Source organism: Hyaena hyaena, unplaced genomic scaffold (genome assembly GCF_003009895.1).
Source record: "Hyaena hyaena isolate Hyena2069 unplaced genomic scaffold, ASM300989v1 scaffold_246, whole genome shotgun sequence".
Taxonomy (NCBI): Eukaryota; Metazoa; Chordata; class Mammalia; order Carnivora; family Hyaenidae; genus Hyaena; species Hyaena hyaena.
Genome location: NW_024080877.1, coordinates 1,324,138 through 1,347,353, shown reverse-complemented (window position 1 = coordinate 1,347,353; position 23,216 = coordinate 1,324,138). Strand labels below are relative to the sequence as shown.

The 23,216-nt window shown below is 39.8% G+C and overlaps 1 protein-coding gene across 1 annotated transcript in view; it reads left to right on the top strand.

The window, feature by feature from the left end:
- MBD5 (methyl-CpG binding domain protein 5) overlaps positions 1 to 16,459 on the top strand; it is a 147,395-nt gene extending 130,936 nt beyond the window's left edge. Inside the window, exons 11-13 of the mRNA XM_039244572.1 lie at positions 3,107 to 3,180; positions 11,904 to 11,979; positions 15,187 to 16,459. Of these exons, the coding sequence (XP_039100503.1) occupies positions 3,107 to 3,180; positions 11,904 to 11,979; positions 15,187 to 15,258 (222 nt within the window). The 3' untranslated portion in view covers positions 15,259 to 16,459. The remainder of the gene's footprint in view (positions 1 to 3,106; positions 3,181 to 11,903; positions 11,980 to 15,186) is intronic.
- Positions 16,460 to 23,216: the final 6,757 nt, after the last annotated feature.

The window sequence follows — 23,216 nt, the reverse complement described above, 5'->3', positions numbered from 1 at the left end:
TTAGGAGTCAAAAAAACCTCAAAATATGTGTATATTTATACATGAGGTAACATGTCAACTATAAATACATATAAATTCTGGTAAATTTTTCTAAATCTCAGCTGACATATGTGCAGAGAGTTATTCCATGTTGGTAATTACTATTCACATCAGAGTGAGAATATGGGGCAGATTATGAGGAAAGAAACATTATAAAGTCCTCCCTTGATTTCTCACCAAGATAGGAATTAAATAATTTACGGAACCCCTGACTTATGACTGTACAGGATATCATAAGGTTATAATTACAGATCAAAGTATTAAGTGTCTTGAATTACTAGCTCCTTTAGTGTAAGTTTTATAAAAATATTTGTATGTGTTTATCCTTTTTAACATTACATTTATGTATTTGACTTCTCAGTAGTTTCCTCATTTACAAGTTAGCTAAGTAATTTATGAGGGAGTATTCATTAAGTCATTAAATATGATTTCGATTTGACTAGATATTGGATTTATTTTGTTCTTCTCTGATACCATCTTAGGGGACAGCGGTATCTTTAAATGGTTTCTTGAATATTGCATAAGTGTATGAATAATTCCCTACAAACAACATATGCTCTTCATATATTTCACAATCCAGTAGAGTACTAAAATTCTGAAACAAAATAAACTAAACATTTACCTCTGGATATGTATGATCTTGTCAAATCAGAAATAAACAGTGATGTGTATCTTATTTATATTTAGTTTTGGAAAGCACCATCATTGCTTTCTCTTTCAAGGTCATTGAATCCTTTATAAATAATATAGTTATTATGGAGTACCTTACAGCCTTACAGGCAATTTAAATGAGAAAAAATTATGGTAGAGTATTAGTTCAGAAAAATTACCAGAAAATTATCCAAGCATAAAAAATTTTTAAAGATAAATTTGGGCATGCGTTATCTAAATTTCTGTAAAAATGTAATTTGATTTAAAATAATTTGATATATTTTTTGTTTGTGTGTGTGTGTGTGTGTGTGTGTGTGTGTGTGTAAAATGACTGTATACATCAATGTACATTGGAGTTGGTATGGTGGAGAAAGGTTGAGTGCTTTGGAGTCAGACCTGAGTTTCAATGCTGGCTATGATACTTAAATTCACTGAGTCCCATCTGTAAAATAACAAAAATAATACTAGTTAGCAGTATTACCATATTAAATGATAGAACAGTACCTTTTCCATAATAAATGCACAAGAAATGTTTTTATTATCCCTTATTCTTTATTTAATTAAAAATAAAAATTGAGGTTTAAAAAATAGTTTTAACTTCACTTTGAAGAAGACCAATGGGTAAGTTTTCATCTTGGTGTCTTGCTTTGTTTCACTGCTTTCTGCTCTCTCCTTTCTGTTGCTTTGCACCACTCCCTTCTGAGATCTTTCATTACACCAACTTGTGTCTAATATGAGATTATGTTACAAGAGAGCTTCCTTCCTACTGCCAAAGGGGGTTATTTAAATATCTGTGGAATTAGCTATAGATTACATAAATGTAATGTGTGAAATATCTTTCATATGCTCTTCATGTGAATAAATACAAGATGAAGCCTCTTTTCTAACATGAGATGTGAACATGTATCCAGGCACCATTTTTTGTAAATAACACATGGATATATCCATCTTACTTAAGCTTTTCCAGTTATTTCAACAAGACACTTTTCCTCACGGCTCCCGTGAAGTGCTGTTAGAACAAAATTGTCTCCTGTTCTAGCACCCAAATGATTGGGTAACCCCTATGAATGTGTGTATATTTGCATCTTTTACAACAAAATACAAAAATCGTGAAAAGTAATGTGTTTTCACTATTTGTTTTTTTTCACTGTATAGTTAGAAATGGCTGTTTTCAAACTTGATAAAGGAAACCCTTTGTTACCGGTTACTGTATGCTCAATTTGAAGGGTTCAAAGAAAAATTATTTATAAATGATATTCATGAGTCAGGAAGATTTCAGGAGAAAAGTTAATAATCATTTCCTTGCTTCTTAGTATTTATTTTCTTACCCATGAGGCATTCTGGCAACTTCTTGAATTTTTATATAAAAGTAGCATGGGGTGGGGAAAAGCTGGGGTAAGAGATGGCTGGAAAGACTTGCCTTGAAGCTGTGTTTACATAGCAAGCAACACTGTTTTTACTTAAATTGTTTTTTATACAACAAAAAATAACAATGTTTTTCCAAAGGCCTTCTTATTCACAAGTTACAAGGTCTTATTTATTAATTGTTTTTCTTGGTGGGAAGTGGCTTCAAGAACCATGATAGAGATTGGGGGAGGGGGGGCGCAAGTGGAAAAGCTTGCACCTCCCGACCGCACCAGAACTCCAGCCACCGTTTTTTTGGCCACACTGATGAAGTAGCAAGCTTCACACAGGCTGTCGGGGATAAAGCAAGAAGGGAGAGGACACGCCCACAAGGTGTAGCCACACCTCTTCCCACAGCTGTAAGGACTAAGGTGGCCCACCTCCCCCTCCAATTGTGGCCTCTGCAGAACCCAGCACGTAATAATAGCGGCTCTATGCTTGGCTATGCTCTATGCTCTTTGCTCGGCTGTGTTCAACGTGACTTGCTGCATTTTAATTGTCACAGCCATACTAGCAGGAAGGTAGGTATCATGGTCCTCATTTTAAAGGGGAGGAAACTGAGCTCAGAACATTTGAGTGTTTTATTCATGCTAGAAAGTGAGGAGGTCAGATTCAAACTTCAGTCTGCTGGCTCCAAAGGCCGCCCCCTCCACTCACCGCGGCTCCTGTCCCTCTTCTGCTGGAGTAACAGATTTGCAGTAGCTGAGTATCAGGCAGTTGGGAGGCAAACCAGGATCTCCAACTTATATGATTTTGTGAATTGAAAATTAAATTCCAGATTTTGTTCTTAAAACATTCTTTGCAAACTGTTGACAATTGGAAAGCCAACGGATCTTTCATTTCCATTAACGTTCCAGGCTGGAGCCACATAATCAGCCTCAGCTTGAGCAAGGACAGGACACCTGACATGGCAGGGAAAGTTAAGCCTCCCCTCCCCCAGCAGGAAAGTAAAAAACGGTGTTAACAATTGCAGGTCTGGGTAATATGGTTTGGTCTTCATGCCTTCACTCAGGTGGAGCCCGAGAAGTTGAAGACACTAACAGAAGGTTTAGAAGCCTACAGCCGAGCCCGGAAAAGGAACAGAAAGTAAGCACCAATTTTATTTTATTGCCATTTTGTTTCTCGAGGATATAATTTACTGGTTTTTATTCACAGGGACAAGAAAATCCCACTAATTTTGTCCATCTTAGGGCCTCCCTAAGTATAGTTTAATAGTTATCCCCCAAGAGGATCACTAGAGATAAGCCAAATTAGCTATTACAGAAAATATTTTCTTTTAACAATGTGTACAGTGTGTGGGATGTCCCTCTTCAACATCTCTTTCCTCACTCCCTCCATATCCATCCCTCTCATGTATGGGAAAGAAACACTCTCAATGTTTAGCAATTAAATAGTTTCTACAAGTATAGCAAGCGGCACCTGGCTGGCTCAGTCAGCAAGCATGCAACTCTTTTTTTTTTAATTTTTAATGTTTTATTTATTTCTGAGAGAGAGAGACAGTGTGAGCAGGGGAGGGTCAGAGAGAGAGGGAGACAGAATCTGAAACAGGCTCCAGGCTATGAGCTGGCTGTCAGCACAGAGCCCGACGCGGGGCTCGAACCCACGAGCTGTGAGATCATGGCCTGAGCCAAAGTTGGACGCTTAACCTACTGAGCCACCCAGGTGCCCCAAGCATGCAACTCTTGATCTTGGGGTCATGAGTTCAATCTCCATGTTGGGTGTAGAGGTTACTAAAAATTTTTTAAAAATAAATAAATACAAACATACATATGTAAATATATTTTTAACTTAAAATTTTTAATAAAATGAAAAATAAAAGTATAGCAAAAGTCTATCCCTTCAGGAGGAGGGATGAGAAGATATTCCTAATTGTACACAAGAAAGTAATTTTGGCCAAATAACTGATAGTCAAAGTGACGGTGAATATTTCTTTTTTTCTTGGGACAGAAGTAATAGGTTTTCTTTGGAATTATAACAAGAAGTTGTACTTTGGGATATTATTATTCAAGTATTTCTAGACCTTTATATTCTGGGTAAATGTTGTATGGATATGTAGATAATGTTTGAAACACAGTTTCCCTGCCATGCAATGTAGTTTTATGTATCATAATAATTATTTTATCTGAAGGTAGAGAACTAGAAATTTGCTTCTGTATATGCACATAGAAAGTTATTTTAAAAACATATAAATTTTTTTAAATGTTTTATTTCTGAGAGAGAGAGGCAGCTTGAGCAGGGGAGGGTCAGAGAGAGAGGGATACACAGAATCCAAAGCAGGCTCCAGGCTCTGAGCTAGCTGTCAGCACAGAGCCCGACGTGGGGCTCGAACCCACAAACTGTGAGATCGTGACCTGAGCCGAAGTCTGACACTTAACCGACTGAGCCACCCAGGCGCCCCTTAAAAATACATATAATTGGGGCACTGGGGTGGCTCAGTCCGTTGAGCATCCGATTTCAGCTCAGGTCATGATCTCACGGTTTCTGAGTTCAAGCCCTGCATTGGGCTCCCTGCTGTCAGTGTGCAGAGCCTGCTTTGGGTCCTCTGTCCCTCTCTTTCTCTGTCCCTCCACTGATCATTCTCTCTCTCTCTCAGAAATAAACATTTAAAAATATACATATAATTAACATACCTGTTCAATTACTACAATTTTCACAATATCAAACATCCAAGAATTATGAGATCAGAATGATTAGTAGTGTGTCTTGTGTACATAATGATATCAATGGTATTTATTAAGAAACACTCTTTCTTTTAGTGGTATCTTCAATAATTCTTGCCAGAGGTAAAATCTCAAAATTCAGAAACTCTTGGTGAGACTCTTCATCTCAGTAGAATGTCTCACAAAAAGATGCCAACCGCAATAAGCAAACTCCCGTGCCCCTATGTTCAGGTGTTCTTTGGAAGGTAGCAAACTGGCTCTGGTTGTGGCCACTGCAAGTGAATTGCCAGGTTTGCTGTAGATCTGATAAGGAATACGGTGAGGCAAGTCCCCTCTGCTCTGACTGAAGTACCACACGCTTTGTAGTAGGATAAGGTCCATAAAATTAATACAAGGTCTGGATAAAAGGAGGGAAATTGCAAATTACCTAAATCACAAACTTGCAGTGGGCTGTTTGCTATGGAGTATTCAACAGTACTTGTTTATTTGATGTAAAAGATCCTTCAAATCTTTCCTCCGGTGAGATATGCCAGTTAGCTGAATTAAGTGCAAAATATACGAATGATTGACAACACAGAAATGAAATAACTCCTCCAAATATTTAAATATACTGCCTTGAAGGACACCTGGGTGGATCAGTTGGTTAAGGGTCCGACTTCGACGCAGATCATGATCTCGTGGTTCATGAGTTTGAACCCACATCGAGCTCTGTGCTGACAGCTCAGAGCCTGAAACCTGCTTCAGATTCTGTGATTCCCTCTTTCTGCCCCTCCCCCACTCACACTCTGATTCTCTCTGTCTCTCAAAAAATAAATAAATGTTAAATTTTTAAAAAATATGTATTTATACATATGCTGCCTTGAAATGAATTGTATTTCCCCATAAATTTTGTCTTAATCTATTTTGTAAGGTAATGAAGAATAAATAGCAATTTTAGATTGTTTTTCTTCAAAGCTAATTTACAAGTTATGGTGAATTTGCATGGATCCTGAGCGGCATTATCTAAAGGAACTCTCATGAAACCATAAACTTAGAATATGGATTGGAGAAGTAAAAGAAGGAAATCTGAGGCAAACTTTAGTGAAAACAACTTTATCTATCATGCTATTGTCTATGCAGACCGACTTGCCTTATAAATGCCCAGTAGAATACTTTACATTTTGCATATAGTCTTTAAAATCCATTATTTTATTCTCCCAATCACAAGAAGGGCCAGAATAACTAAGCCAGTTGGATATGGATGAAGACACTGAGACCCAAATAACCTTAAATGATTTGTTGAAGCTCTCATAAGTGACAAATGGTGCGTTGAACTCAATCATGTATTTATTCATTTATTTAATCATTTAGTTATTCCTCAAGTTAAGACTAATTGAGCAAAAACCTGTATTGGGCCCAGTGCTACAGTCCCTGGAGCTCACTGTTTAGCAAAGGAGGTAGATCCAGAAACAATTAAAATGTTAAAATTGCGATGATGGCAATATGTATAGTGCATTTGGGTTCATAGAAAGTGGCATTAAACTCAGGTAAAGGAATACTTTCTAGAGGAGATATCTGTGCCAGGCCTTACACACGACAAAGGTATTAGCCAGACAAAGAAAACAAGGACCAAGATGGGGTAGGGTGGGGTGGTGTTTAGAGATCAGCAGTTGGATTTGGGAGACTATAACGCCTCAGACAAGAAATTGTAAGAGATGTGGCCAAAGGTATAAGCAGCAATCAGATCATGAAGTGCTTAGTAAGGGCCAGTGGGATTCTTCATCTTATTAGAAGTGCCTGACGGGACAGGTGGATGGATTTTCACTTTAGATATGTCTGTACGGAGGACACGTTTTAGGGACACAGGGACATTGTTTAGGACGCCATGGCAGAAGTCAAGGGAGGATGAGGGCTCAAACCAGAACAGGAGCGATGAGAATGGAGGAGAAGGAATGTGGTCAAGAAATATTTAGGAGGTAAAATTTACAAAACTTCATGGGGATCTATTGGAATGTGGGGAGCAACCAATCAAGGACAATCTTCAGGGTTTCCGTTCTAGTGACCTGGTGGGTGGTGGAGACACTGAAATGGAATTTAGTACAGGGGGAAACTGCCGAGTGCATGTGGGGTGCCTGTGGACGATGTTGAACCCATGTCTGACACTGGGAAGAAGTGATGTTTGACTACATAAAAATGGCTGTACAGGATCTACAGAGATCCTTTGGCCAATTTGAATAGTGGGTTAAGGATTGGACCTTTTGGGCATTTGAACATTTACTATAGACATTGAAGAAGATGGGAATAATCAAAAAGGAGGAAGAGAATAGGGGGACAGGGGAGCAGGGTGTTAGAAACCAGAGGCTAAAAGCTTCCAGAATGATAGAATGATAGAATTCCAGCAAGACAAGAACTGAAAAATCTCCATGGGACTGAGCAATTTGGAGGCTGTTGGCAACCATAGTGAAAACCGTTTCCAGTAAACTGGCAGGTGTAAAAACAAAGTGGTCATGGGTTGAAGAGTCAATAAGAAGGGAGGAGAGAGAGCTGATAGAAATTAGTTTAGTCTTGTTTCTACCATTAATATGAAAATTTCCTGACAAATAACTAGAAGAATTTTTAAATGACAATGATTTGACTGCTCTTTGTAGACAGAGGAAAGGGAGAGAGGAAGTGAGTGAAAAAGGAAGGTGGCATTTGGAAAAAGATGATTAAGAGATTGGTTTTGGGCCTGAGTTTCCATCACTTCATAGCTATGTGCCCTTGCAGATGTTGCTTAACCTCTCTGAGCCTAAATTCTTCATTTCTAAAATGGGCACATAGGGGCACCTGGGTGGCTCTGTCAGTTGAGCATCTGACTTTGGCTCAGGCCATGATCACACAGTTCATGGGTTCAAGCCCTGTGTCGGGCTCTGTGCTGACAACTCAGAGCCTGGAGCCTGCTTTAGATTCTGTCTCCCTCTCTCTCTGCCCCTCCCCTACTCACACTCTGTCTCTCTTTCTCTCAAAAATAAATAAACATTAAAAATTTTTTTCAATAAAATGGGCATATTAATATCTACCTCTTACCACTGTTGCATTATAAAGAATATAAACACAGTACTGGGCACATGGTATTTAGTAAACAGCTATTTTTATTATAAGATACAGGTGAAGCAAATGAAATTATCAGATATTTTTGCCAGTGGAAACATTCTACCACCATATTAGATGTTTAGAATTTTATGTAATAATTCTGATTTTCAATATTCTACAACCAAACTGTATAATAAATATCTTTAAACCAATATGCTTATTTTGGCCTAATCACAAAAGAAATATTTATGTATTTATTGAAAACATTTCTCAGGGTCATTTTATTTATACTTGAAAGAGAAAATAGCTTCATTAAAGAAAAAATTAAATAGCTTTTAGATTTGTTATGATTTTCATTGAAATGAAGATCAAATCTTCTTTCTATACTTACACATAAATTTAAAATCTGGTAACCTGATTTTTATGGAGTTCAAAGGTGATAAAGTGATAAATCATACTTCCACTTTAAAATCAGGACATTATAGTTAGCATGTTAAATTTCCTCAAGTTCTTTATACTTTCTCTCCAGATGATTCTTGACGTATAGGTCTCACCCAAGTTTGTTCTGTTCTACATGAAGCGAGTGGCTTAAATTCTAAACTGACAGTGTAGAGCCTGTTTCTCATTTCCCTCCTTTCTTGTACCATTCACAGATGTGTACCTGCCTTTTTCCTTAATTAGTGAAGATAAGGATAATGTGTGACAATATAGGCAGTGAAGAATAGAAGTGGCAATTATCTCCATTAATAACTAGAAATGTGATTATATGAACATCTATTGCTTAATCAAGTAGGTTTTAGAGGGTCCATTAGTAAAAATGTTTATTATTAAATGTCAGCAGGAAATAGAAAATAGTGGAAGACACTCCACAGGGAGGCTGGAAGACTGAATTTTGACTAATTATTCATTTCGTGAACTTATGGAAATTTTTCTTACTCTCTTAGGTTCATTCTTCTCTGACCTGACCAGTTAGTGTAAAAATTAGTCTGCAGCTTTGACACGTAGGAGAATCTCCCTTTACCTCTTGAATCTCATGATGCATTCAAGTAATGTCATGCTCCACCTCTCTGTATTTATTCTCTTTTCCACAAGTAGTCACTTCTCCCTCTATTAACTACTGAAGTTTATAAAAGGAAAAACAAATGTAGCTTAAGTTAATATAAGCTATTTATAGACATTTTAACTATCTTGTTGAAGAATGAGATGACAAAGTCCTAAATTCTCTTTTTTTTAAAGTTTATTCTTTTATTTTGAGGGAGAGAGCGAGCGCGCATACACACACACACACACACACACACGCAGGTAAGGGGCAGAAAGAGAGGGAGAAAGGGAGACTCCTAAGCAGGCTCGATGCTCAGTGCAGAGCCCGATGCAGGGCTTGATTCCATGAACTGTGAGATCATGACCTGAGCCGAAATCAAGAGTCGATGCCTAACTGACTGAGCCACCCAGGCAACCCCTAAATTCTTTTTATTTAACAAGTAGTGTTGGATTATTTTTATACTTTAATGGTGATGTTATTGCAATTTTTCATAGTTAGGGAAAACTTTTTCATAACTCTGAATTTATTACTTTTAAAAACTAGTTAAATATCTATGCTCTTCATTGTCAAATTAAAATTGATTTCACCAGTTCTCCCTATAAAGTCATACAGTGTTGCATAGAAACAGTTGTTGTATACCTACTTCATAGGCTTACTATAAGGATTAAATGAGATAATGTATATAAAGATTTAACACAATTCTTGGCATATAGACAATTTTCAACAAATAGTAGCTATTTTTGTTATTAAGGTTAGAGTGAGAGAACCAAAATTCTCTAATGGTTTTTCATTGAAATATTTTACCTTCATTTTAGACATTTAGAACTTTAGGTAGTCAAATGTAAACCAATAAGATCCTATAATAAAAATCCATAACAAATTTTTTTTTTGAAATTTACATTCATACTTTTAATTACAAAAGAAATAGAAAGGACAAATCTATGTAACATATTACACAAGGTGTAATATTGCTAGACAACTAGGCAATGTGTGATACTGTCAAGACTTTTGCCAAACAGCCTGCAAATGGGACCCCAGCCCAACCCCAGCCAAGCTTACACAGCCCCGTGGAATCCTGGCATTGGATTTTCCACCATCCCACCCCCACCCCTAGTCACCCAGAATCAGGCTTGGCAAACTTCTCACTGGGAAAGCAACTCAGACTGACTCCACGAGAGGCCCATGGTCCCTTAAAACTGGAATGGGTAGGTAAATAAAAGACAGTGAATGCACAGATTCTGTCAGCTTGAACAGCACCCAAAAAAACTGTGAGAAGGGAGAAAGCGACAATTAGCAGAATGCTGTGTATACCATACCACACTTGATGAGACACCTTTGTATGTATATGAAAAAACCACACACAAAGAAGATGGCACTAGGTACCATTCATGGATATATCATATAAACTATAAAAACATACTATTAAAAAAAACACAACATAGCTGCCTTTGGGGAGAAGAGGAGGAGAGAATGAGACTAGGAATTGATCACAAATGAGAATTTCAGCTTTTTTTTTAAATAAAAAAGACTTAAAGGAAATATGCAATTTATTATCAGCTTATTTTCAGAAGTGGGTTTGTTAGAGGTTAATTTATTCTATGCACTTTTCTGCAATGTTTGTATTTCTAAAAATAAATGGGAAGAATGTAAAAGCTAGAGGCTGGCTTACAGGTCCGCAAAAGGTAGGGGAAGGGGTTGCTGCTGTATTGCCCACATAATTTAATTAAAACCAATAGTCTTTTTTTTCCCAGTTAAATTGACTCAAGTTCATATATGTTTCCCAAAATATACAGACACCGTGTTAGCTTTGGACAGATTTTTTATTTAGTAAATATGTGGAACATCCGTGATATGCCTGGCGGGATAGCCCTCAGGGTACACACAGAAAACTAAATGTATGAATTGTCTAGTCCCGGCGTAGGAGGGTAAAACCTGGTGGAGGCTGTGGTAAACCAAAAGGCCTCATCTAAAGGCATTCCATTAAAGTTCAAATATGTTTTTAAACAAAATGTGAGCCAAGCTAAATGGGACTGGGAGCCAAATTCTTCCCCAACTGCAAATTTCCAATCTCCGTGTACGTGCCGAGGTGAGACTTAACTCTTGGAAAACCATGCTGACAGCCGGGTTTGAAAAGGTTTATCTCTGCAGCTTTTCTAGTAATTGTCGTGACAAGATAAATGAAATGAATCAGCTTAGTACTCAGAATAATTGGGTAATTATTTACATGCATAAAAAAATCCAGTAAGTTAGACTAGACAAAGTGTACATAATTACAGAAGTAGATGGTGTGGATTTGCCTGATTGTAGGTAGTTTGTTGCACAGCCTCCTATAGTTTGAATATACCGTCTTGTGTTACTCAGGCCACACATGTGTATAAGGGTAGACTGAGTAGAGAGGAAAGTCAGATGAGTGATAGACACTCTGAGACGGCCATTCTTTATCCGTTCAAATAGTTAAGTCGTTTTGGCTTCTGGGAAAAGGTGGTGGGCCCAGGAGGGAGCCTTCGGTGTGATTTAGGTTAAGCTGTTTCCCACCTAGGACTCGCGCAGGCACACCAGGGTTTCAGCCTTCGCTTGCTCAACTCAGAATCCAGGACGCGCCAGCGAGTGCAGAGGGCGCTCCCTAGTGGCCAGAGTCTGCAGTTCGGCGCCTCCGCCCTCCCCCGGCCACGGAGCCTGGCTGCCGGGAAAGGGACAAGTCAGAAGAGCAGGCAGTGCAGGGCCGGCTGGAATCCTGCAGGACAGGCTGCGTCTGTGGCAAAAGAGACCCGTGGCCCAGTTTTCTTGCAGAATCATCAGACTGTGGAAGACGCACGTGGAAAGGGGAAGAATCCGCTGTCCCCTATCATGGGCTCCGTTTTTTCGTTGTTCTGAGACTTTATTATTAGTATTCAGTGGTGAGAATCCAGGAGCGTTTGTCATCTGACTTTTTCAAATGTAAATATAAATTGACTTTCTCGGGTGGAATTGGTACTTCTGTTTTCTGATTAGGGGATTAAATTGAGACTTTGTTTCCTTAATTTATTAATCTGGTGTGTTATTTTCATTAATTTCAGAAGTGGAAAGCTAAATAACCATTTAGAAGCTGCTATTCATGAGGCCATGAGTGAACTGGACAAAATGTCTGGGACTGTAAGTTAATTTACTTTTCCATTATACTATGTTTCTTTGAAAATAAATTGTATTACACTTTTTGGTAAAGCCTCTTCAGTATTGACAAGCAACTCACATACCAATACTAAATTACGAGGCTCAAAAAAAAAAAAAAAAGACTGATATCAGAAAAGATTCAAAGTAATTTAAGAAAAAAATAATCTAGCAGTATTAACTGTGTCTTTCTTCTGAGATAGCTTTAGTTTTTACCACATAACATTCTTTCTAAATGTAAGCAGCAAAAAATGAAGTTCAAACCACAGCCTTATGCATTTAACTCTCTGAATACTGTTACTGTTGCCAAATATTCAATAATGCAAATTTTGCTTTGTCCATAAACCAAAAAAAAGGGGTTGGCGTTGGATATTGAACAATAAGGTCAAGATCAAGAGTGTATAGACCTCTCATTTCCTTTCTATTGTTACCTAAAAAGTAAAATATTTGGCACAAAATCCTATTGTTAAATACTGAACACCGTAACTTCTGGTTTCAAGAAGTAGTGTCTATTCTTTACATTTTTACTTAACTGTTCATATAATAGTCACGTGTATATATTAGTTAAGTATATATATAATATTATATAATATTGAATGTGAGAAGTTGAATAGTATTGAATGTGAGAAGTTGAATCATTGTCCTCTGATTCAACATGGGCCAGTATAAACACTCAAAATATAATTTTGGTAATTTCTTTAAAAATATGTGAATTGGGGCGCCTGGGTGGCTTAGTCGGTTAAGCGTCCGACTTTCGCTTAGGTCATGATCTCACGGTTCGTGGGTTCGAGCCCCGCGTCGGGCTCTGTGCTGACTGCCAGCTCAGAGCCTGGAGCCTGTTTCAGTCTGTGACTCCCTCTCTCTCTGACCCTCCCCTGCTCACGCTCTCTCTCTCTCTAGAAATAAATTTAAAAAACCTTAAAAAAAAATTAAAAAAAAAAACATCTTTAAAAAAAAATATGTGAATTAACTAAGGCTATTCAGCAATGAAAGCTAATTTACTTTTCCTCGACACTTTGTGTTAAAGTTACCTGGATCCCCACAACCCATTCAGTGGCTACTTATTGACAGATATAAGTTATAGATCCACAGAATGTTGGGGGTGGTATGGGCTTTAGAGATGTTGTGATCTAACCCATCATTTTGCAGATGGGTGAATTAAGGCCCTAAGATGTTAAATTTCCTAATAGAATGAGGGAAAGTTCTGAGGCAGGGATTATAAACTCCCAACACCTTCTAAGGCCTGGCAGATACTCTCAGGAAGTAAAGAGGGTCAGGTGTGAGAAAAACAGCAATGCCAGTGGGTTGAAAAACGCTAACAAGAAGTCAGGGGAGGCTCTCTTAGAGGCTTGACACAGTAGAGGCCGTTGCTTACATCAGTCTAGTGCCAGTTGGGGAAGGGCTTGCTGCACACAGTCATCCAGAGGCCCAGGTTCTTCCTTCTGTCTCTAGTGCCCCCCATTTCTTAGGGCCTCTGAGCGCTCCTTCCTATGAGGTGCACCCAGCCCAGCAGGTGAGAGAAGGGTGTGCACAGGCCTACTAGGGTAGGCTCCTCCCTTCTGCTCTTCTCCTCGGGTCTGACCCCATCATCTGGCTTCCTCATGGCAAATGGACTAGGAACTGTATTCTACAATGTGCCTGTCCAGGAAGAAGAGAAAATGGGTCCAGTGAGCCTCTTGCTGGTCTTTGCTGCAGGACATTTGGCCTTTGTGGCCAGCAGGCAGTGAGGATGATGGGGACTGGGGCAGCCTGGAGGCCATGCTCTCTCCAGAAGGACCTTCTTCCACACCCTGGCAGATCCAAACCATATGGGAAGTTAGGCCACTGCAAGCTCCTCCCACTTTTCATAAGATTCTAAAAGTCTAGAAGTAAAATTTCTCACTTTTTTAGTGCTGACAACTCTGTAAACTGAAACATCATATAGCTGTTAAACAAAATACCTTTTCAAGCCACAGTTGGTCTACAGATTACCAAGACTTGTTTGTAGTCTTGGATAAAGGCTTCTTTCCTCAATTATAACAAATTTTCAGCTATTGTGCTTCATCAGAAACTAGTGGTTTTAAAAAATGTATATGGACGGGTTAGGAGGGAGAGGCAGTTTGACAAACTTATTAATGTTACTTTTAAAACTTAAGTTTTTTAAAAAGCTTTCTGCCTTGGACTTCGAATAGCATTGGCCTTCGCTGTTATCTAAGCATTATTTTAAAACAAGTAAGCCAACTTGTAGTGGATCTTGAGAGCTGATTGGGAACATCTCCTAATTATGAATTCTGTGACATTATGTTGGTAACTTGGAAATTGGGATATCTTGTGTCCCTCCGCAGGGAGCTGGTTGTTAAACCATTAACATTAGCTACGCCGCTGCCTTGGGACCATCCTGCCTTCCCTGGGTCTTGGCTTGCCCTCTCCTGTCAGTCACCACATACCATGTGGGGCACCTGATCACCTACCTCCCTAGCACCTGTCCTCTGCCCCTCAAAACCATACCTGCTGTCCCGTACCTGGTAATCCTGCTCTGCTATGCTCCACACACGCCAGCTCAATCTGTTACACGGCCCTAATTGCTACAGTTTCTGCATTAGTATACAGAGATGAGTTGTAACCGTTGCTCTTTCCAGACTATCCAAGCTCCGATCTGCCAACAGATGGTAGTGATCTTCTATTTTTCACTCTGGTTCTTCTTTTAAATAAACTTCCTTGGGCTGAGCTCGGTGCCTATTCTTACCATCTTTGACGTTTCTTAGTAGTTGTAAAATAAGTCGGGCGATGAAGTGAAGAAGAAAACATGTTTGGTATGTATTTTTCTGCTTTTCTAGACTCTGCTGAAACTGGTGATCTAGGGATTCCTAACAAGAAGGGCTTTATTTTTTGTCTTAAATGCACAGCAGAGGTAGCAACAGCACACTTCATTTCCCACATGTGATTTCCTCCAGCTCCTCCCCTGCGTTCCAGTGTTTATGGGGTTTCTGCACATTTGCTCTGCTTTTCTGCTCCTAGGATTCCTCATTCCCTGTAGTGACTGTGGACACACTGAGATATGAGGTCTTGGTAAAAATTTTAAATGACTCATGATATCAGTGACTGGAAATGAAAGGTGGAACCTGTTCCCTCCCCTGTTTCTTTGTCAGAAATTGAATGGTGCTTGTACTTTCAACCTCTGTTGTTATTTTTTTCCCACCTCTTTACTTCCAGGTTCACCAAATCCCACAGGGAGACAGACAAATGAGACCCCCCAAGCCCAAGAGGAGGAAGATCTCCAGATAACAGGGACTACTCCACCAGTGCGCAGTGTTTATTAAAGGAACATGCACAGATATTATCTACATATAGGTATTGATATAGCCACTGTTATATCAGTATTTATACAATGGCAGATAGCTACCACCACCACAGGGTGCTAAGAGAAACAGTGATACGATATTTTTTTGATGAGGAAGGATAATGAATGCTGGAAAACCAATCAAAATCCCTGAATGATGAGAGTAATAAATGGTCAAGAGATTACTGAGAAACTTTTTCTATAATACTAAAATTGTGATTGTAAGAAATGTCCAAATGTTTCTGAAGAATTTTCAATGTTGTATATAGAAAATGCAGAATTTCATGGCGATATCAGAAATGTAAATATTGTACAATATTGTCATGTACAAGCGTACCTAATGCACACTTTATCTTTTATTGTACAAAGAAATAGTGTACAAAATTCTTTGGTTTCTATGGAGTACACCTACCAGAGACTACCAGTGTAAAGTGATAAATAAAAATACAACCTAAATGCTTTTCTATGATAATGTAAAAGATGCTGTTTTTGTATTTAACAGCAGAGAAGAGGCATGATGATGTATTACCTGAATTATGACATACACTGCACACCACCGAGTGTCCATTTCTATTGTCTGTTTGGAATGAACCTTGCCTGAAAGCACCGGACCCGGTTTCGGGTGCCTGGGAAATCAAAACCTTGCTGATTTCTAAAGGGATGAGGGCTCACAGGTCTAAATTAAGAGTTCAGAAACTGCAACCATTTGTTGCATATTTTTTTTACCTAAGTTTTAAAGTAGAATAGGTTTTATAAAAAAAAAATCTTAGATGGAATATTTTACTCAGTCATTTCTGTAGTTAATGTTTGATAGCCACCTGTTGACCCAGATAGCTTAGGCCGCACCGCCATCTATACTCAGAGCTGAATTTTTTTGGCAAAACAATACCGGACAAGATAAAACTCTCTGTTTCCATACATGGAGGCAAAAGCCCCACTTCGAAACCATTATCAGAGGTAAGGTTGATCATAAGTCAGTTTTTTTTGTAGTGGCAAAACAAAACAAAACAAAACAAAAAAACAACAAAAAAAACCCCGAATCATCACAGCAAATGTCATAGCCATTCATCAGTATTACTCAAACCGGAAGTGAAGGTGGCTTACAAAATTATTAGCAATGGTAATTTTTTATCGGTATTATGTAACATATCAGATTTATTTTATTTAAAGAATTATTTATACCATTAACAGATTCTTATATATATTAATGTGGCTGAAATGTGCAGGTTAAATCTATTAACCAAATTATTTATATTATATTAAGTAAGAAAAAAATGTGAAACAAATGTAGAGAGAAAATACTACATTACAAGTATACAAACCTAAAACTGTGAGCCATTGTAAAGTACAAGGTTATTAATAAGAAATGTAGCACAACATGATTTTCCGTCTTTTTTTCACGATTTTTGTGGTGGTGGTATAACCTGTCTCCCACGCATTTGAGAGAAGTTTCAGGCTTCCAGCCTCACTTCAGCTGATGGATTGTCCAAAGAAGGGGTCCATTATCCCTTTCTTAGAATCACCAGCCCCCACCCCCAGACCCATGAACCCCTAGAGAGCGCTCGCTGCCTTGTCCCCTAGCCTGGGGCTCACTCAACAGCTTCATGCTCCAGTTACTGGGAGCCCTTCAGTAGCCGGCTCTGGACGCCCAGATGCCCACCACCTCCACCATCCCTCCTCTCTCATCCCCCCTGCAGACTCCTCAGTCTCACAATGTAGCAGAGTTCCAGCAACTCAGGAAAAAGGAGACCAAGGTCATTCTTCCAGTTGGTTTCTCGGGGCCACAGCACAGAGCACTCCACCAGGGCTCACTTTTGATAGCAACAGCTCTTCGTTCTTCCCCCCCAGGGTCTCCTGGGCCTCCTGTGTTTCACTGTACTTTCACTCCCACCCGCCTCCCTACCCCCACGCCTGGTGGAATACGACTGGCACCCAGGCTTCATGGCCTGGAGACAGGAAGCCTTCCGTGTAGGGGTAGGTTCATTTCGTCTTTCACGTAACAGAGGGATTGCCTGCCGGTCCTTCACGCAGTCACCCTAAGTTATCTTTTGTGTAGTTGGTTGACACATCTTTGTGTGTTTGGTATGTTTAAACCATAAATGTCCTTTTTTGTCCCCCCACCAATCTGCTTTTCTACTGTTCTGTCTACATGGTTGTTTTTCTTCGCAGATAGACGCATATATGTGTTTGTGCGTGGTGTGTGTCTGCGTATATGTGGGTGTGGATGTGTGTGTTGATATGTAGAAGTTTTTTTTAGTCTTTCCTGTCTTTAGAATGAGTTTGTGTCCACCTAGCCTTCTCTGAGATATTTTAAGCTAATTAGATGTGTTGTTCCCCACCAATGTATACTTTACATCCGTAGACCATGTAAAGTATGTTCGGGCCCATGATTTCACTGGTTGCTTATGGCTTTGATGTGGGTGCTAGGTGGTGTTGTTTCAGTCCACATGGGGTTTCTCCCCCTCTTTACAGTTCTGTGGTTTCGTGTAAGCAGTTAATGTAAATATTGTTAGCATTACAGGTCATGCAGTGCTGTAACATTTTTTTAAATGTTGCACCTACTTTACAATTAAAAACTTGGTCACTCATACTTGAATTTTGCCCATAGAGCCATTTCTTTCTCTTTGTATTGAAGCCAATTCATTTTTTTTTAAAAATGAAGGCTAGCCCTTCTACAGTAGTACATTTTTTATTTCCTAAAGTAAGCTTTTTTCCCCCCAACAAATCTGACAATTGAAACAATGAAAAATTTTTTACTCTTTTAAAGAACATAATATCCCCTTTGGAAAAGAAAATCTCATTTTATTTTGTGTCCCTTAACAGTCTTAGGAAGCACAAGGAGAATAAACTACATCTTTAAGTAGTTTTTAAAGATTATTTCAAGTGAATGAAAATTAACTGAGCAACTCTTGTTTGATTTGTCTCATTTGTAGCATTAAAAGCAATCAGGTTTTTATTTATTTAAAGGAAGATTTTTGGTTTGTAGCTTGCAGTCACATTGTGAATGTAAATGCTTTCAGAACATTCATCCCTTGTGATATCATGGGCCACTTTTAGTCTTGTATTTGGACCCTGACTTTGAGTTATTGGCAATGTCTGTTTTTCAAGTAAACCCCACCTTCATTTTTTAACATAACACTGCAGAATTGTGGGAACAGCAGAGGGCTGTTATTTTGCTTTCTGTAAGTTTTATGAAGATTCCCAACTGACTTCTTCTGCTTCCTTTTTCATCTCAGACCATGATAATACATTGTAGTTAATTTCGGCAATCTCCTCGGCAGTTTGCAACGTTCCCTTGTAAGTCACAAGTGGTTTTGCATTGAGATTTTAAAATCTAAAAGATGCTTCAGATGCTGGTGACATTGCTCTTTCTGAAAAGGAAGCCAAGATTCTAGACCTTACTGAAAATCTGATACCTTGTTTCCTTTACCCATTTATGCCCAAATGGTATTTAACACAAGTCTCCAGACTTTTCAGTGTAGTGTATAAAACAAGTTGTGTGTTTGTTACTCGATTCATTTGGGGCCTATGAAAAAAATAATATCAACCAGCCAGAACTGTAATGTTGAATTAATTTATCTTTTTCTTTCATTCACTCTATCACATATGCATTAGCCAAAGAGATAAGAACATTCGTAATTCATATGGGTAAACAACCCAGAAGTGAATTTTACATCAGTGAGCCAAAAAGCAATAAACAACTCAAGCATGGAAAATCCTGCTAACAGTGGGGAGTCTGATACAGAAAAAATATATAAAAAGCATTATCTTCAAATATGAAAGATTAATTTGTATCTACTGTAAATATGTATTATCAGCCTTATCTGCTTTTATACACACTGTGTGTGTACCTCAGCGACCTTTTATAAACCGGAAAAATGGTTGATTTAATAATTTGTTATGTAAATACAAAGTTGTCTATAAATTGGAAAATTTGATGCCAGATGGCTTCACAATATACAAATGTGTTTTGTAACATCATGCCTTTATGGATTAAGTATAAATACACTGGACTGTTTGTGTAGAAGAGTAGCAATTTACATTTTACCTGCATTTCAAGTGGATATTTTTGTCCATATGGTTATCTTCTTAGGCAAAGAAAATGACCTGAACATTTTCAATTGAAAAACGAATATGGATTTGAAATCACCAGAACTCCTTTTCACACTCAAGTGTCTGTTCAATTCCATACTAAATGCCTTTTATTATATTTCCATAGGGGAGTCTTTGATCCAGGACTGGGATCTACTAGGAAACCTCCCCAATCTGAACTATTCCACTTTAGAAACAGGCTGTGCATCTTACTTTCTAAATCATAGGCAGGAGAAGAACCACAGCCTTCTTACCATTTCTTAACTTGTTCTTTTCTGCTTTGTTTCCACACATCTTGGAAAGCACTACACAGACAAACAGGACCTGGTTCTTGTGCACCGAGGTGTCTACGGAGGGACACCTCATGCGGGGCTTCCCAACCCTGGCATTTCGGGTGAGGTCATTCTGTGTCATGGGGCCTGTCCTGTGCATTGTGGGATATTTGGCTGCCTCCCGTGCCTCTACCCACCAGATGCCAGTAGCACCCCTTCCGAATCATGACAATCAAAAATGATGCTAGACATTGCCAAACATCTCCTGGGGTGAGGGTGGGGAATGGAGGGTGGGCATAGGGGACAAAGTGAGACTTGAAAACCACTGCCTTAACGGAATCAGTTAGGGAACATATGTCTGTGTGAAATATTGGCATGTTTTGCATGCTGTAATCAACAGGAAACTGATTCCTAGATCAAAATCCATGCCAAAATAGTGCTTCTCAATCCATTGTTAGGGACGTGAATTCATTAGCTTCAGCTTCATCTGGAGCATATTTGACATTTGGGATCTTAAGACTCAAGACAATCATATTTTGAGGACTCCCATATAGGGCTTAGGAGAGTTATCGAAATACCATGATTCCGTTTACAAGAAGACGAATAGCCCACTTTGGATGTGTGTATGGATCTTCAGGGAATCAAAGGCTTCCTGATACCTGCCTTGGGCTGCCTGCCTTGGGTCAAGATGAGGAATTTGGCTAAGGGGACCATGCCATGTGTACATGTTATAACAGCTCTATGTGGCCATCTGGTTCAGGTAGCAGTAGTTTTTGTGTGATCCTCCTATTCTGATGGAAACAGTTCAGTAGACCTACACTGCAGTAGGCATACAATAGTGAACAAGACAGACCCCATTCTCTGCCCCCACAGAGCAACCAAAGGAGATGGCCAATGGAACATGTAAGTACTATGAAGAGTGATAAAGGCTAGGCTGGGCAGCACATGGCAGGCCCCTGACCTAGGTTAGTGAGGACCAGGGAAAGATGAATAGGAATCAGGCAAAGGAGGCGTGCGTGGCCTGGAAGAAGGTAAAGAAGTGTGTTGGGGCACAGAGAACGGCATGCGTAAGGCCGAAGGCTGGTGGAAGTGTGAGAGAAGAACAGCTGAGGAACAGCTCACAGGAGGCAGCTGAGAAGAGAAGTGGGGTGAATCAGCGGGATCCGGGGGAGTCTTGCACGGGGCGGGGGGGCGGAGAGAGTACTGCAGGGCTTTAAGGCGGGGCGTGATATGTCAGGTCTGTGTTTTAGAAAGATTATTCTGACCGCTGTGGCAAGAAAAGGATTTGGGTGAGACGACTCAGAAATATGTATCTCGGTTTGAGTGCAGCATTTTCGCAAAGCACTTAATCCTGAAAAAGTAAAAAGCACCCTGGGCCCACCATAACGCTTCATGTTACACTTGTTGAGCAAGCTCCGTCCCAGTCTTGAGGCATGTATACAAATACACGTGTGTCAATGCATGCTAACAGTCGTGAAGAAGTGCTGTTCAGCACACTTACAGTTACTGCCAACAGCATCCATTCCCCATTTCCTTCACACCAATTAGTGCAGTGCTCATAGGCCAATAATGTTTCTATTTTGATGATCAGAGGCTGTGGAAGCTTAAAACCCCAAAGCGTTAAAGTGTTAAAAAGTGTTAGAAAGTGAGGCCTGTGGCCCACAATGCACAAGTAAGTGGTGGTCAGGTATGGACCTTCGGCACGCCCACTTCATCCCACACGCCTCCACCCAGAAGCAGGAAGCAGCCGCAAGATGCTAGAGGCGCCAGGGAAGCGCTAAGAGTCGCTAAGAGTCATAAAAGCCCAGGAAAGCGGGACTACAGGGAGTCGGATGGGACAAGGCCATCTGGCTACAGGGACATCTGCCCCACAGCAGGGGAGACCACAGTGTCTTTCATCATCCATCTCAGACCATTATTAGGTACATACCCTTCAAAGTATCCCCAACCACTATTAATCGCCTCCTACATTCAATGAACATTGAACACAAGGGCTTTTACAGCTAATTATCAGTTAAAAAAAAAAAAATAACAACAACAACAAAGGCAGTGTAATAACAGGCATTCAATCCCGTGATCCAGAAGCCAGCAAAAAGACCTCCCCTCTATCACGGGGTCCTGTATACAGGAAATGGGTCCTCCACGGGGGAGACAGCCCTTATAACATTGATAAACCGGGCGCCCGGAGAGGTATCGTCTCCAGTCAAATCTAGACTGTGCCACTAACAGTTGTTTAAGTTTGGGCAAGTTACTTAACCTATCTATGGTTAGATTCACCTGTAAAAGGGGATAACAGGAGCACTTCCCTCATGGGGCTAAGGACTGAAGGAGATAACGCAGATAAAGTTCCTAGCACCTCGCACATAGCAGGCCCTCCCGGAGGGTGTATGGTGAGGCTGCAGTATGAAAGACTTCGATTAGGAAAGGCACCTGCCGCCGGTGGAAAACTGTCACTCATGAGGAGGAGTTGTGTCTTACCAGAAAGGCTTTAAAGGCAGGAGAGTGCTGTTTACCTGTCCAAGGCGGCTCTGGCCCAAGCAGACTGCGTCACGGAGGCCTTTTCTCGTTCTCCCATCCAGCCCTGAGCTTCTGGATCTTCTACCTATGGTGTTTCTTAGATGAATTCTACTATCCATGAGGTCACACGCAGAAATGAACCAACAAAATAGTTTTCTAATAAACTAGGTTGGGAAGTGACTTCACTGCATTCACTGACTGTGGCACCCAGGGCGGAAACAAAACGTCTAGCTTTCAGCCTCGGGGTGAAGTCAGAACCAGCTCTTCGAATAAGTAGCTCAAGGTTTGAAACGTTTTAAACAACTTCAAATCAGTCAGATCAGGACTACAAAGCTTAGTACAGAGAAGAGTATATTTGACTCAAGGGACTGAAATCTGAGGTCCCACTTCTTACCACTGACTGACGCCATGATTTAGGACAAATCACTAAAAAGATCCTGGGGCCAGACTCCTAGGATGTGGATCCAGTTATTCAGTGGCTGTGTGACCTCAGGCAAATTACCCTCTTGGTGCCTTAGTTTCATCATCTGAAAACTAAGGGCTAATAGAATCAACAATGTGCTGGAGGATTAAATCAATCAGTCTATGTGAAGCACTTAGAAGAGCGTTGGGCATAGCATGAATGTGGTGCAAATCTAGATATTGTCATTATTATTACTTCTAATTGTAGGGGCTGAGCCTCACTCAGTTCCTTCATCCACAGATCGGAATGACATATTGGTCTTAAAGAAGGATCCAGTCTTCTGTGGGATGATCACTTTAGAGGATCCCACTGTTCACATTTAACCATTTATTTCTCTCCCCTGATTTAAACATAGGTGCTCTTGAGAGGAGTAAGACTGTGAACCAAGAAAGAATCAAGAAGTTCCTAAAAACTGAGACTTACGGAGGGGTGGGAGGAAGGTATTCATAACTATCCTAGGGTTAGCTGTACTCAGAGGACTAAGAAGAAAATGAGAAGAGGTAATACACCAAGGTATGCTTTCAAAACGGGAGAGGAAAGAACTAATAATCCTAAGTGG